Source organism: Ctenopharyngodon idella, chromosome 1 (assembly GCF_019924925.1).
Source record: "Ctenopharyngodon idella isolate HZGC_01 chromosome 1, HZGC01, whole genome shotgun sequence".
NCBI classification, from domain to species: Eukaryota; Metazoa; Chordata; class Actinopteri; order Cypriniformes; family Xenocyprididae; genus Ctenopharyngodon; species Ctenopharyngodon idella.
Window position 1 is genome coordinate 6,823,437 of NC_067220.1, and position 15,901 is coordinate 6,839,337.

The 15,901-nt window shown below is 35.1% G+C and overlaps 1 protein-coding gene and 1 long non-coding RNA gene across 4 annotated transcripts in view; both read right to left on the reverse strand.

The window, feature by feature from the left end:
• Nucleotides 1-8,653, reverse strand: part of si:ch211-132g1.3 (carcinoembryonic antigen-related cell adhesion molecule 1) — a 91,372-nt gene extending 82,719 nt beyond the window's left edge. The window contains exons 1-2 of one of the 3 annotated variants that reach the window (XM_051896077.1): nt 8,461-8,653; nt 7,914-8,213 (exon numbers count right to left, since the gene is read on the reverse strand). In XM_051896077.1, coding sequence (XP_051752037.1) covers nt 7,914-8,213; nt 8,461-8,524 — 364 coding nt within the window. In that variant the 5' untranslated portion in view covers nt 8,525-8,653. The remainder of the gene's footprint in view (nt 1-7,913; nt 8,214-8,460) is intronic. The other 2 variants (XM_051896069.1, XM_051896087.1) reach the window with 2 other exon arrangements.
• A 1,555-nt stretch (nt 8,654-10,208) lies between these two features.
• Nucleotides 10,209-15,547, reverse strand: LOC127513902 (uncharacterized). The gene is made up of 6 exons (XR_007930519.1): nt 15,394-15,547; nt 14,661-14,966; nt 13,784-14,044; nt 11,202-11,283; nt 10,791-10,818; nt 10,209-10,690 (listed from the first exon to the last, which is right to left on the reverse strand). It is a non-coding gene; the product is annotated as an uncharacterized LOC127513902 (long non-coding RNA).
• Between the last annotated feature and the right edge of the window lie 354 nt (nt 15,548-15,901).

The following is a 15,901-nucleotide window of genomic DNA, read 5'->3' on the forward strand; positions in this document are numbered from 1 at the left end:
AATTTGACAACAATATATGATGTTTATAACTAACATACAACTGTTCAGGTTTGCCAAGAACGTCGTGTCATTTCCAATAAATCGTTAAAAACTTACCTGAAACGGTTTCTGAGGTGATGAACACAATGACCAACGTCAAACGTTGAAGTGACATTTTGTTAGAAAAAAATACACTTTAATTCACTTTTCTTCTAGATTTTGATCAGGCACGCGAACACGCCCGACACGCGGTGTGAGAATGATGTATAGCAAGCTCAAAAAGAAACACTGTAACCATGAAGTATTGATGTGTTGGTCCTTCACTAATATAAGCAAAGAGTTACTGCTGCCCTCTGGTGTACGTCCTTTGCAAATGTTTGATATTGATGTCTGGCACAAGTGTGTCCAGCAGCAAGACTACCAACCACGACCACGCGAGATGATGGCAGATCAGAGCTCGTTCGCCAGGGGGCGCTCTATGCCTCAACATTACAAATCTGGGTGCTGGGTCTTTTTTGCCAGGACAAAACAGTAGTTGTTTTATAATCCTACTGATTTGGATAGCCTACCACATCCCTTTTTGACATCAATAATGGGTTGTTTGCAATTCTGGTGACGCGCGAAATACCGGTGGAGGACAAGCACTGAAAATTAGAATGGAAGAGATGGAGAGAAGTCCGTTCTGTGCTGGTTTAGAAAGGTATAAACAGAAAATCACAACATATGTTGGACGTGATCCTTGTGTTAAGAAGAGGAGCGAGTTTTCTACTGAATTGAAAGACTTGACTGCCATCGAGGCGGTAGATATAGAGCAAGTGAAGCGTCACGACGTGTTCAGTTCTAGTTTGGTTTGTTTATATGGCGCTGCCTTTCTGCTAGTGATGTTAAGGGCAGTATTTTAACCTGTTAACTGTCACTGGCCCACAGCCATTACATATTTAAAACAGTAATATCCTATACTAAACCTAAACTAATCTTGACAAACTATATATCATTTGAAAGCTTAGAATCTCTAGTTTTCATAGATTTTCAAAAAACATTACAGAAGAGCAGTAATTTATCAATTTGCAACAAGCATATTTTCATACTCATAAGGCATGTTCAGACCTTTATTTTGAAATAGCGATGAACATGAAAAATCATTAAAGATTGGTTGAAACATGTTTGTTTTCATGCCAAGAGTTCAAAAGATAACATCCATTCAATTTTTTGAGAAAAAAAGGTCTGAAAATGTTTTTAATAGAAAAAAAAATACATTTATGATTGTGGCGGTGATCTATAACCCACATACATGTTGTTTTTATGTTTATTAGAAGCTAAATTCATATCAAATTCTGCCAAACTTCCCATACTACTTCTATATAGGATGTCTACTTCATAAATTGTATGAAAATAATTGAAATATATGGTTCAGATCACTCAAACCATATATGGAAATGGAGGCACCCTTATATGGTCAGTAATGGAGCTTGGTTGTCATCTAGTGAAAAATTGTGGTACTGCGCCCAAACGAAATCTTACTAAAAGCTCATTTTTTGAGATATCAACCTGAAATTTGGTCAGATTTTTGGCTTTGATTTCCTTGCAGTTTTATAGTAAATCTTGTTTTGTAAAATATATATTTATATATAAAATATAAAATATTATATTTTTACATTTTATATTTTCATAGACTTAAACTTTTTGTTTCACTTACATAAGTTTTTTCACTTCTACAATAATCTGCCAAATTTTATCTTTAAAGCAAGACCAGCCTTATGTCTATATTCCAAAGTATTCTTGAATTACAACCATTTAAGTTTGGACAGTGCATTTTCATGTCTATAAAAAAAAGTGGGGGCGACAGTTAACAGGTTAATTTTCTGTCGCTATTGTTGGTCATTAATGCTGAATTGAGAATTGTAATAGGAACTCACATCATCGTTCGGGGAAAAAGACTGGTAATACAATTATCGCCTTGTTTGAAGAGGTGAGGGAAGACGACGTTTAGCAAATGTAATGTCACTGAAAAAACCCACTGCCTTTCACTCAAAGTAATCACATACTTAGCTGAGTTTTGTATTTGGTTTTTGTGTAATAATTAACATTACGTTTGCGAGTATAACTCACTCGCTTGTGAATGACTATAACTTGCACACAGCCACTTCAAAACTGTTCATGAGCTTCTGTGGGTTTGATTTTGGTGAAGTCAAGTCACCTTTATTTATATAGCGCTTTTTACAATGTAGATTGTGTCAAAGCAGCTTTACATTGATAACTGGTACATTGTTTGGCTGCACAGCAGCTCTTAAAGAATAGTGTCAATGCAGGCAGATCAAAGCACTGTTGAATATCAAATGTCAAGTGTCCCCAACTAAGCAAGCCAGAGGCGACAGCGGCAAGGAACCCAAACTCCATCAGGTGACATTAGGTGGCAGACAAGTGGCAAATTGGTGTTAAAATGGAGAAAAAAACCTTGGGAGAAACCAGGCTTAGTCGGGGTGCCAGTTCTCCTCTGGCCAACAGTGCTTTGTTACAATTCAGGTTGCTATCATAAGTCCAATAGGATCGCAACATTAAAAGTATTTATTTCAGTTCCATCCAATTGAGGATCGTATTGAGGATCACGCCGGTATGGACGGTTGTTGAGGAACTGTGTCGTGGCTGTCGTGTCGATGAGGCCCTCAGAGTGGATGATCTAGTTGACTCAATCTCTGCTGAATCTCTGCTCTGCTTTGGTTGTCATTTGTTGAAATAAATACAAAAATGCAGCGTGTCGGTGTCTGTCCCCTGAATGTGACCCTCCGATTCTCCTTCTTGGCCATATGGGAAAGTGAATATTTACAAAGACAACATTAAAACTAAAGTCACATTTACACGCTTCTAACAAATAAATGGATCGACTTCTGTCAGCTTGTTGAACACATTTATTTTATAATAACGCTGTTCTCACGGTAACCACATCAACATTGTGAACAGAAAACTGAAGTGAAAACACCAAATTATCATTCAATAGGATACAATATATTCTCTTCCCTGCAAAGGATAGCATGAAGAATGTGAATATTTAACCAAGTCAAAAACAAAAGGTAAGCAGGTGTCCATATTCATTTCAGTATCAGCAGACGCAAAACGCTATAAAAAGCGACAAGTTTTAAAGTTAAAAAATGAAATAAGTTATAAAAAACGGTGTAAGTTATGTAAACAATAAACACCTTCTGGGTTCTCGATTTTAACGATTTGAGCAACCATAAACGACGCAAAACAGTTTTTGATAGGATTCCTATCCACCTGTTTCCGGGGGGCGCTACTGTAAAAAAGAACGTGGGTACAACTTCCGGTGTGCGACGGAAATAGTACAATTGTATTTTGTGTGTTAATAAGCAAAGAGGCTAGTGTTTTTCGGATCATTGTTTACTTTGTAAAGTTGTAAACCTTAATGAGAGATGTTACGGCGCTCAGGGACAACATTTTAGTTTAGTACATTTATTAGTTAATGATATCACAATACAATAAACAATTTTCGTGCCCTTAATTGTCCTTACTTTACTGACCTTCCACAAAAATGCTGCTGCATGACTACAAGAGCATCCTGGCCCTGCAATACATGAACAACCTGCTGTCTGTTCTTCACCTGTCACTGATGCATTTCCACTGTCGACCAAAAGCGTGCTAGTGCATGCCAGGGCCAGTCGAGTTTCCACTGTCAAATATGCAATGCTAAAGGCTACTTATGCAAATCATTGTGATAATAAATACACACGTTAATACCAGAGAATGCATGAGGAACGTAGACAACTCATATATGATTATAATCATGCATTTATTTGGTTTAATGTTTTATCTGTCTCTTCCCTGTGCCTTTGTTGATACCAGACAAATGCATACGCATATCTTTCACAGATTCACACACTCCGGTTAACTCGTATAACTCCTGTTTTCTTCTCATGAGCTCCCTCTGTTGCTCTGGCTGAAAGGATAACAGTACAGATAGACGGGAAAGATCGCTCAAATGTCCTCGGATTGCAATCATCGCATAATTTAGAGGAAAATTAATAGAAATGCTCAGAAATGTGACGTAAACATATGATATTTTATCAATATATTTATAAATGTGTAAGCCTTTGGATTTAAAAGCCTTAGTGGAGTTGTTTTGTGCATTCTTGTGATCGTAAATAAATGGAAGCAGGTGCAACTGAATAGGTACGTGTTCTCTTTTTATGTGAATATAAATATCAGTTAGAGTCGGCATGATTGATGTGCACTCCAAATTAATAAATTACTTTTACCGTAACATTTTTTATTGTAAAACATTGTTCAAATATTGATGTTGGAATCTTAAGTCTTTAAGTAAAGGCCAAACGTTCGCAAGTTTGGATCGATAAATCTTGAATGACTGTCACGTCCCGCTTGTTTACTTCGAAACCGGAAGACGGTCCCACTTTTGACGCAAGGCCTCATGGGGCGTAGGAAACTTGTGGATATAGAAAAATCACTCCTTGCCCTCCAAACTCATTCGCGCTGCTGCAATGAGGTAATGTGCAAACAACCTATTGTAAATATGTAATTAAAGTATACAAACTGTGATGAAGAAGGACACAATTTAAAAATGATTAAACTTTATATTCCTTTTTAATTTGCATGTTTTGCTGTTTATACTTCACTAATGGCACAAATCTCCTTCATTTTTGTATCGAATAGTAGTCTTAAGATGCGTTCACATTTTACATTTGACAGAGGATTTTATTCAAAGTGATTTACGACTTTATTGGTACATGTCCTGCATCAAACTCATCACATTTTGGCTGTGATGAGTTTGGTTAAATTAAATATAATAAAAAACCTTCTCTATATTCCACTACAAAAGAAAAATTGAGCAAAATGTTTTGCGTAAAATTTACTGTCATGTATATACATTTTATGTTTTTTCTTAACATAACAGAAATTTTTCTACACAATTACTAAACACCCCAAATGCAAAACTCTCTGTTTGGTGCCTCATCTCGTCCCTCCTTGAAAACAAAGTATCTGCATATTTAACAGTAGATTCATAGATTCATAACCTGAGGATGAAGTTCTGACACCGTCTGTGCGGCCCAGCAGACCGAAAGATCAAAAAACAACAGTCAGATTCATGAAGGCACAGACGGTTTAGAGCTCCAGATGATTCAGTCAAGCTGAGATTTATAGAGTCCATGATGAGCAGAACTGTGGCAGCATCAATCGTACACTCACAGCTGTTATTTCTGAGGGAAAAAAACAATTGTTTAATTTACATTATAAAACATATAATAATGATTTTCCACAAAGAAATTAAATAGGCTTACTCTTGTAAATCTTGCGTCTCCCACAAGCAGCACAATCACCTTGTATTATGAATGATTCATGAGTTCATGTTATTCATAAATGGTTAGAATGTTTGAGTTTTGAGCAAATGACAAGCACAGATGAAAGTAAGGAAACACATTAAAATACTTTAAAAAAAAAATTAAACAGTTGTCTTACCGTGAAAATCAATTATAGTAAAAGCATGATGATAACCATAGTGATCGAAGGAATGACGGCTGCAACGGCACATCCTTTGATTGATACTAATGAAGACAAAAATATGTTATGAGTATAAAACCAATACCTGGAACACACATTTAAATGATCATAGTAAGGTTATTAAAGGATTAGTTCACTTCTGAATGAAAATTTCCTGATAATTTACTCACCCCCATGTCATCCAAGATGTTTATGTCTTTCTTTCTTCAGTTGAAAAGAAATTAAGGTTTTTGAGGAAAACATTCCAGGATTTTTCTCCATATAGTGGACTTCACTGGGGTTCAACGGGTCCACATGTCAGTCCACAGAGCTCTACACTATCCCAGATGAGGAATAAGGGTCTTATCTAGCGTAACAATCTGTCATTTTCTAAAAACAATAAAAATTATATACTTTTTAATCACAAATGCTCGTCTTGCACTGCTCTGTGATCCGCCACGCATGACGTAGTCATGTTGGAAATGTCATGCGTGACGTAGGCGGAAGTACCGATCCAGTGTTTACAAAGTGAACGTGCAAAGACTAAGTCAAACGGCCTTTACAGTAAAACAACGATATCAGACGATTTTAAAGTTGAAGGAGAAAATTAGACGGAGTTTTTCGCTCTACCGCAGTACTTCCGCCTACGTCACGTGTGACCTTTCAACGTAATGCGTGGCGGATCGCAGAGCAGGGCAAGATGAGCATTTGTGTTTAAAAAGTATATAAATATATATATATATTTTTTTTTTTTTCAGAAAATGACCGATGAAACTGAAGCTGCACTGAAAATGCAATTTGGACCTTCAACCCGTTGAACCCCAGTGAAGTCCACTATATGGAGAAAAATCCTGGAATGTTTTCCTCAAAAACCTTAATTTCTTTTCGACTGAAGAAAGAAAGACATAAACATCTTGGATGACATGGGGGAGAGAAAATTATCAGGAAATTTTAATCCTGGAGTGAACTAATCCTTCTTGCATTACTGATATGGCATAATCTAAAAAACACAAGTATTTTCAAGTTACATACAGTGTCCCTCCAATGACTCACCTTTAAACAGATCTCTCTCATAGACCCGATCACTGGTCTCCTCACTCACTGTGTTCTTCAGTGTACAGGTGTAGAAGTTGCTCTCATTTGCTGTTTTTTTAACTGTGATAAACTCTCCTTTTGGATGGAGCGCTAAACCCGGCAGTATTTGTCCAGTAGAATTCTTCCAGATGATCGTTTCATTGTACTTGCATGTTAAATTCACGACTACAGTGTAATCTTTGATCATCTCTGGTTCTATCACAGGTTTGGGGACCCGCTCTGTAAAAGAAACAATAAAACAAATATGAATCAGACAAAACAAAACAAAATCAAACACAACTGCACTAGTCTTGCAAAAAGTGTTGTGACAGTACCATGGCACTTCATTGCAAACCATGACTAAAAAATGTACTACTACAGTGTTTTTTGGACATGTACCATGGTACGACTGTATGGCAAGCCGTTTTGACTTTTATTCATTCTCAGGATATGATTTCTTGATATCAAGAATTCAATTCTTGATATCTGTAATTGTATTTTCACTAGTGAAATGTCACCATAGGCTGCCATTCAAATTCAATTGTTGATATCAAGAATTGATTTCTTATTTGAAATTCCAGTTTCACATATCAGAAATACAATTATTACTAGTAAAAATCATAATTTTTGATATCAATAATGACATTGTTACTAGTAAAAATATGATTTTTTGATATCAAGAATTCATTTGGCACTCAGTTCTTGATATCAACAATTGAACTGCTACTAGTAAAAATGTTCATATTTGATATCTGAAAATGTATTTCTGATATCAATATAATTTCAGATATCTAAAATGGCTTTCTTACTAGTAACAATCACATTCATGATATCAGAAACTAACATTGTCACTAGTGACAATCAAATTATTGATATCAAAAATTAACATTGTTACTAGTAGCAATTCAAATATTGATATCAAGAATATAGTTGCACTAGTAACAGCAATTAATGATATCAAAAATTATGATTTTTACTAGTAATAATTGTATTTATGGTATAAGAAACTGGAATTACAACTAAGAAATCAATTCTTGATATCAACAATTGAATTTGAATGGCATCGTGACATTTCACTAGTGAAAATACAATTACAGATATCAAGAATTGAATTTCTGATATCAAGAATTCATATCCTGAGAATGAATAAAAAGTCAAAACGGCTTGCCATAGAACCGTGGTATTCTTGGAAGTAGGCCTATCTTGGAGTGCCATGTAAATACCATGGTATTGATCAGAGTATCATGCTATAACAATCTGATGCCATTATTGTACAATGACATTGGTTTTTTTTCTGTATGTGAGGCAAAGTAAAAACAACAATACAGTATTAATATTAACCAATATTCACTCACCCATAACAGTCAAGGTGAATCTTTGTTCCTGCTCTTTACTGTTGATGTCAATGGTATAAACTCCACTATGGCTGTAATTTAAATTAGTTATATTAATTTGTCCAGTCTTCTCATCAACAGTTGTGATTCCTTTGAATCTCGGATTCGGGATTAGAATTTCTCCTTCATCCCATTCAATCGCCTTGACAACAATTCCATCATTGTTTATGTGTTTCCAGATAATGCTGGTGACAGGAGAAGGAAGAGGTTTGTCTGGACGAAAAGAAACTTGTTCACCCACTGCTTTAAACACACCTTCACCTGATGAATAAAATATGACACATTTTCAACAAGCAAGTCTGGTCCAACTGCTTGGTCTAATCTCCAGGAAGTAAATATATCCCTGGCTTATAGGAAATGAAAACGTAAAAATAAGGTTAAGACAGAAACTCTTTTCAGTCATTTGATTTTTGTAAATTAGACAACAATATATGATAATATGTATAACTAAATTACAACTGTTTGCCACGAACGGCGTATCATTTCCAATAAAAAGTTAATGACTTACCTGAAACGGTTTCTGAGGTGATGAACACAACGATGGCGACCAACGTCAAACGTCGAAGTGACATTTTGTTATAAAAAAAAAGTACACTTTAATTCACTTTTCTTCTAAATTTTGATCAGGCACGCGAACACGCCCGACGCGCTATTATAATAGAGATGTATAGGAAGTTCGAAACCAGACACGGCCAACATGAAGTATTGATGTGTTGGTCCTTCACTAATATAAGCAAAGAGTTACTGCTGCCCTCTGGTGTACGTACATTGCCAATGTTTGATATTGATGTCTGGCACAAGTGTGTGTCCAGCAAGTCTGTCAACCACGACTGCTAAATAATACATGGAAATTATCCACGCGAGATGATGGCAGGTCAGAGCTCATTCGCCAGGGGGCGCCCTATGCCTCAACATTACAAATCTACTATCTGGGTGCTGGATCCCTTTTGCCTGAACATATTCATTTTCGAATGAATATTTCAGGTGTGCTCCCAAAAACAGTAGCTGTTTTATAATAACTGATTTACAGTAGAATGTAATCTTTTTTGACATCAATAAATATGTAATTAAAGTATACTAATTTCAATTTTATTTATATAGCACATTTAAAGGGTTAGTTCACCCAAAAATAAAAATTCTGTCATTAATTACTCACCCTCATGCCGTTCCACACCCGTAAGACCTTCGTTAATCTTCGGAACACAAATTGAGATATTTTTGTTGAAGTCCGATGGCTCAGTGAGGCCTCCATAGCCAGCAATGACATTTCCTCTGTCAAGATCCATTAAGGTACTAAAAACATATTTAAATCAGTTCATGTGAGTACAGTGGTTCAATATTAATATTATAAAGTGACGAGAATATGTTTGGTGCGCAAAAAAACAAAATTATTATAGTGATGGCCGATTTCAAAACACTGCTTCATGAAGCTTCGGAGCGTTATGAATCAGTGTATCAAATCAGCGGTTCAGAGCGCCAAAGTCACGTGATTTCAGCAGTTTGGCGGTTTGACACGCGATCCGAATCATGATTCGACATGCTGATTCATAACGCTCTGAAGCTTCCTGAAGCAGTGTTTTGAAATCGGCCATCACTACATAAGTCGTTATTTTGTTTTTTTGGCGCACCAAAAATATTCTCGTCGCTTTATAATATTAAACCGCTGTACTCACATGAACTGATTTAAATATGTTTTTAGTACATTAATGGATCTTGAGAGAGGAAATGTCATTGCTGGCTATGCAGGCCTCACTGAGCCATCGGATTTAGACAAAAATATCTTAATTTGTGTTCCGAAGATTAACGAAGGTCTTACGGGTGTGGAACGGCATGAGGGTGACATGACATTATTTTTCATTCAATTAATGACATTATTTTCATTTTTGGGTGAACTAACCCTTTAAAAACAACCATAGTTGACCAAAGTGCTTAACAATATCAGGATACACAAACAAATAAACAAAACAAAAATGTCACAGTGTCAAAACTCAACACAAAATGAAAGCTAAGGAATACAGGTGGGTCTTAAGCATCGACTTGAAAATTTCAGCAGTCCGAGCTGTTCTTATGTGAACAGGTAGACTATTCCAGAGATTAGGAGCAGCCACTGAAAAGGCTCGATCACCTTTATTTTTTAACATGGATCTTTCAACATCGAGGATCATCTGATTGGACGACCTCAGTGCTTTGACAGGAGTAAGAAGGCTGAAGAAGAATTTTTGTTTCAAATAGAAGTCTTAACAAGATGCATTCATATTTTACATTTGACAGAGGATTTTATTCAAAGTGATTTACATTGCATTCAGTTTTATTGGTTCATGTCCTGCATCCAACTATCCCTTCGTTTTGGATAAATTAAATAGAATAAAACACCTTCTCTATTCTCCACCACAAAAGACAAATGAAACAGAATGTTTTGTTTATTTATACACAACTCTATGTTTGGTGCCAGTAATATATTCTCATCTTGTCGCTGATTGAAAAAGTATTTGTATATGTTAGAGAAGATTCAAAGATTCAAATTCAGAGGAGAAAGTTTCATTTTTACATCATCTTGGCTCAGCAGACAGGTCAGAAAGCAACAGTCAGAGTTCTGAAGGCACAGACGGTTAAGAGGTTTTAGTAAAGCTGGGAATTAGAGCAGATGACCAGGCAAATGTGCCGAGAAGATCCACGTGTGGCTTTACATTTGAAGAGGTTCGTGATGAGCGTCAGTCATTCACTCATGAATGTCATTTCTGAAGGGGGAAAAACAGTATAAAAAAAAATGCTTATTTTTTAAATGTATGCAGTAATGACTTTCCACAAGGAATTATGGAGAAGAAAAAAAAAACTTACTAGTGTCCGAAGCTAGCAGCAGCACAACCTTAAAAAATAACAGTGACACACTAATCATTTACACTAGTCATTTGCAGTCAACATGAATGATTCATGAGCGCATGTTTTCTGCTGACCTCACTCAGGGCTACTGGATAATGTTAACCAATTGCCTAATAATTATTTAAGCATATAGCAAACTCAAAGTTAAGGTCTTGACACGTTCTGCTATGTAATTCCCTTTTTTTACAATTCAATCAATTCCCAAATAAAATCTACATTTTTTTTTCTCACTGAATATCTTGTTTTACAAAGTAAAAAAGGGTTGCAAATGGCAAATTTCCTCAAGTTTGGAACAGTGGTTCAAATTCTGTTTGAGTAAATGATAAAGACACACATTTCAAAAGTTTGAATGATTAAACACAGTCTTACCATAACATAATCAGGATGATTATGATGAGCACCACAATGATCAAAGGAGTGACAATTGCAATAACAGATTTGGTATTTGAATCTATTGAAGAAAAAATAGGTTATTACAGTTGGCATGAAATGAAAATTCACCCATCTATTTCCTAAATGCATGTTATAGATCTTAATGTGAACAAAAAAACATGACTTTAGATTATTAAGGTTATTAATTAATAAGGTAATTATGAAATTGCACCTTGCATTACTGAATTATAGCATTACCTTTGCTAGAATATAGCCAGAAACATATATAGTATAGCCTATTTTATGCAAATACGCAAATGGAGATGGAAGCGCTGCCCAGTATGGAGCTTGTTTCTGCCACAGAATAAAAAAATAAAAACATAATTGCGACTTTTTAATCTAACAATTCAGACTTTATGAATAACAGTTGCGAAAAAAGTCAGAATTGTGAAATATAAACTCACAATTGTGAGAAAAAAAAGTCAGAAGTATGATAGATAAAAAACATTGTGAGAAAGAAATGTCAGAAGTGCGAGATATAAACTCAGAAATTGAGAGAAAAAGGTCAGAAGTGTGAGATGTAAAGTCGGAATTGCGAGAAAAATGTCAGAAGTGCGAGATGTAAACTCGGAATTGAGATAAAAAAGTCAGAAGTGTGAGATATAAACTCGGAATTGCGAGAAAAAAAGTCAGAAGTGTGAGATATAAACTCAGAATTGAGAGAAAAAAAGTCAGAAGTGTGAGATATAAACTCGGAATTGAGAGAAAAAAGTCAGAAGTGCGAGATATAAACTCGGAATTGAGAGAAAAATGTCAGAAGTGCGAGATATAAACTCGAAATTGCGAGAAAAAAAGTCAGAAGTATGATAGATAAAAAAAACTGTGAGAAAGACATGTCAGAAGTGTGAGATATAAACTCAGAAATTGAGAGAAAAAGGTCAGAAGTGTGAGATGTAAAGTCGGAATTGCGAGAAAAATGTCAGAAGTGCGAGATGTAAACTCGGAATTGAGACAAAAATGTCAGAAGTGCGAGATATAAACTCGGAATTGCGAGAAAAAAGTCAGAAGTGCAAGATATAAACTCTGAATTGAGAGAAAAATGTCAGAAGTGCGAGATATAAACTCGAAATTGAGAGAAAAAAGTCAGAAGTACGAGATATAAACTCGGAATTGAGAGAAAAATGTCAGAAGTGTGAGATGTAAAGTCGGAATTGCGAGAAAAAAGTCAGAAGTGCGAGATATAAACTCGATATTGAGACAAAAAAGTCAGAAGTGTGAGATATAAACTCGGAATTGAGAGAAAAAAAGTCAGAAGTGCGAGATATAAACTCGGAATTGAGAGAAAAAAAGTCAGAAGTGTGAGATATAAACTCGGAATTGAGACAAAAAAAATTAGAAGTGCGAGATATAAACTCGGAATTGAGACAAAAAAGTCAGAGGTGCGAGATATAAACTCGGAATTGAGAGAAAAAAGTCAGAAGTGTGAGATATAAACTCGGAATTGAGAGAAAAAAAGTCAGAAGTGTGAGATATAAACTCGGAATTGAGACAAAAAAGTCAGAAGTGCGAGATATAAACTCGGAATTGCGAGAAAAAAAGTCAGAAGTACGAGATATAAACTCGGAATTGAGAGAAAAATGTCAGAAGTGCGAGATATAAACTCGAAATTGCGAGAAAAAAAGTCAGAAGTATGATAGATAAAAAAAACTGTGAGAAAGACATGTCAGAAGTGTGAGATATAAACTCAGAAATTGAGAGAAAAAGGTCAGAAGTGTGAGATGTAAAGTCGGAATTGCGAGAAAAATGTCAGAAGTGCGAGATGTAAACTCGGAATTGAGACAAAAAAGTCAGAGGTGCGAGATATAAACTCTGAATTGAGAGAAAAATGTCAGAAGTGCGAGATATAAACTCGAAATTGAGAGAAAAAAGTCAGAAGTGCAAGATATAAACTCGGAATTGAGACAAAAATGTCAGAAGTGCGAGATATAAACTCGAAATTGAGAGAAAAAAGTCAGAAGTACGAGATATAAACTCGGAATTGAGAGAAAAATGTCAGAAGTGCGAGATATAAACTCGAAATTGCGAGAAAAAAAGTCAGAAGTATGATAGATAAAAAAAACTGTGAGAAAGACATGTCAGAAGTGTGAGATATAAACTCAGAAATTGAGAGAAAAAGGTCAGAAGTGTGAGATGTAAACTCGGAATTGAGACAAAAAAGTCAGAAGTGCGAGATATAAACTCGGAATTGAGAGAAAAAAGTCAGAAGTGCGAGATATAAACTCGGAATTGAGAGAAAAAAGTCAGAAGTGCGAGATATAAACTCGGAATTGAGAGAAAAATGTCAGAAGTGTGAGATATAAACTCGGAATTGAGAGAAAAAAAGTCAGAAGTGCGAGATATAAACTCGGAATTGAGAGAAAAAAAGTCAGAAGTGTGAGATATAAACTCGGAATTGCGAGAAAAAAAGTCAAAAGTTTGAGATATAAACTCACAATTGAGAGAAAAAAACCAGAAGTGTGACATATGAGATATATAAAGGTGATTAATGTTATTAATGTTGTGCGGCGTAACTGTCTTACCATTAAACAGATCTCTCTCATACACCGGATCACTGGTCTCCTCACTCACTGCGTTCTTTAGTGTGCATGTGTAGAAGTTTTCTGGGATACTGCTCTTGGTCACTGTTATTACCCATACATTACGATCTTGTGTCTCTCCAGCTGAGTTTTCCCAGGTGATTGTAGTTTCAGAGGGGCCATCACCACCATCACAAATCAAGGTACATATAGGAGCATCTCCTAGTATGCACTCTTCTGTAATATGAGGTTTGTTGACAGGCTCTATGAATTAAGATGAAAATGAATAAAAGTACACTTAGAAAATATTCTGTTCCAAATGTTCTTCACAAGGTAAATATGCAACTGATATATATGTCATTTATAATTATTAATGGAAAACTAAAAGTAAAATAAAAATAAATTAAACCTAAATAGTAATATTTAAAAAAATATATATTAAAATAAAAATAAAAAATTCTGTTAGTTTAGAAAGACTAAATCTAACTAAAAAAAAAAAAAAAAAAAAGTTAAACCTAAAAGCAATGTCTTAAAAAAACATGGCAAAACCACATAAAGTAACTAAAATTAACATGAAAACTAAAAATATAAAAATAAAGGTGAAATCAAAATATAATAAAACTACAACAAAATGAAAATAAAACTAAAATTACACTGGTGTTTTGTTGGCCATCAAAAAAAAATGTTATGAAGAAAACGAACAAATCATATAAGAAATTATGTGAAAAAATGTGTTTGTTAATGTCTGAATATATTTTTGTTCTATGACCCAGAACCATACATTATCTACTAAATTATTTCTAACACGGCTGTAATATGTAAATAATTATGATGATGATAATGAAATGTGAAAGTATTGTTTTCATCTCCATTAACTCACCTATAACAGTCAGGGCGAACTGTTTTCTTTGCTCTTTACTGTTGATGTCGATGGTGTAAACTCCAGTGTGTTTGAGCTGTAAATTTCTTAAAGTGAGTTCTCCAGTGCCTTTGTTCAGGCTTGCGTGGGATTTGAAATTAGCGTTGGGAATTTCAGTGCTGCCATCATCCCGGTCCCATTCAATGACCTTCACAACAACCCCAGCATTGTTTCGGTGTTTCCATATAATGCTGGTGGTGCCAGGAGGAAGAGATCCAGTCACTGGAGTGAACGTAGTTTCACTCTTCACTGCTTTCACATAATCACCTGTAAATGAGAGAAATTATATATTAGACATTATACTGACAGCAGGAAACTTATAAGCAAGTCTGACATTACATAGTACATTTTTCTTCCCCAAAACAACATTTAAAAAAAAATGAAATCTGAGTTTCCATCATTCGTTCAAAATATTTTTGTCTCAGTTAAGATATTCAGTTCTTTTACAGCGATGATTTCTTATACTAAAAAGGACAAAAAAACAACCTTTTGGACATGTATTATAGTGGCACCATGGTGCACTTTTAATAACAATAACAATGAGTTTTATTATAACTAGCTCTTCTCAAGCTTTAAATATCTTGGAGTATTTTGTAAATGCCGAATAATCATTCAGTACCATGGTATGACTTTCTAATATCATTACCATCACAGCACTTTTCATATGCATTTCTTCAAAAGTCTGAAGTATTACCTGAAACAGTTTCGCAGATGATCAGGATCCAGAGAATATGTGAATGTCTGAAAAACATCTTCACACTGCTTTTCTTCTCTTTTGGTTTTGTGGAAATATATAATCTACAGAGGAGGCATCTGTGATACTGCTGAAGGCGTATAATAGAGCACTGTTGTCTGTCTCGGGTCTGTAGGTTGGGCTCCATCATCATGATCTTTCATGCCCTCTTGTGGCAGAAAGGAAGGTTTAACGTGAATATACTTCACAGAAATTAGGCCTACAAGAGAACCTCTGCTTGACTGTGTGACAAATGTGTATACCTTCAGGGAAAATGTTTGTGAACCTTATTTGCTGGCTTGAGAAATGCAATGAGGATATTTCCCTCTTCCTAGAGATTTAAAGCTATAACCACAAAATCAGGTCAGACATTCAGTGTGAATTCGAAAATCAAAAGACTTGGGATCAAAACTTTGAAAAATCCAATAGACTAAATCAAATGAATAACTTTACTATGTCTGGCTTAAAA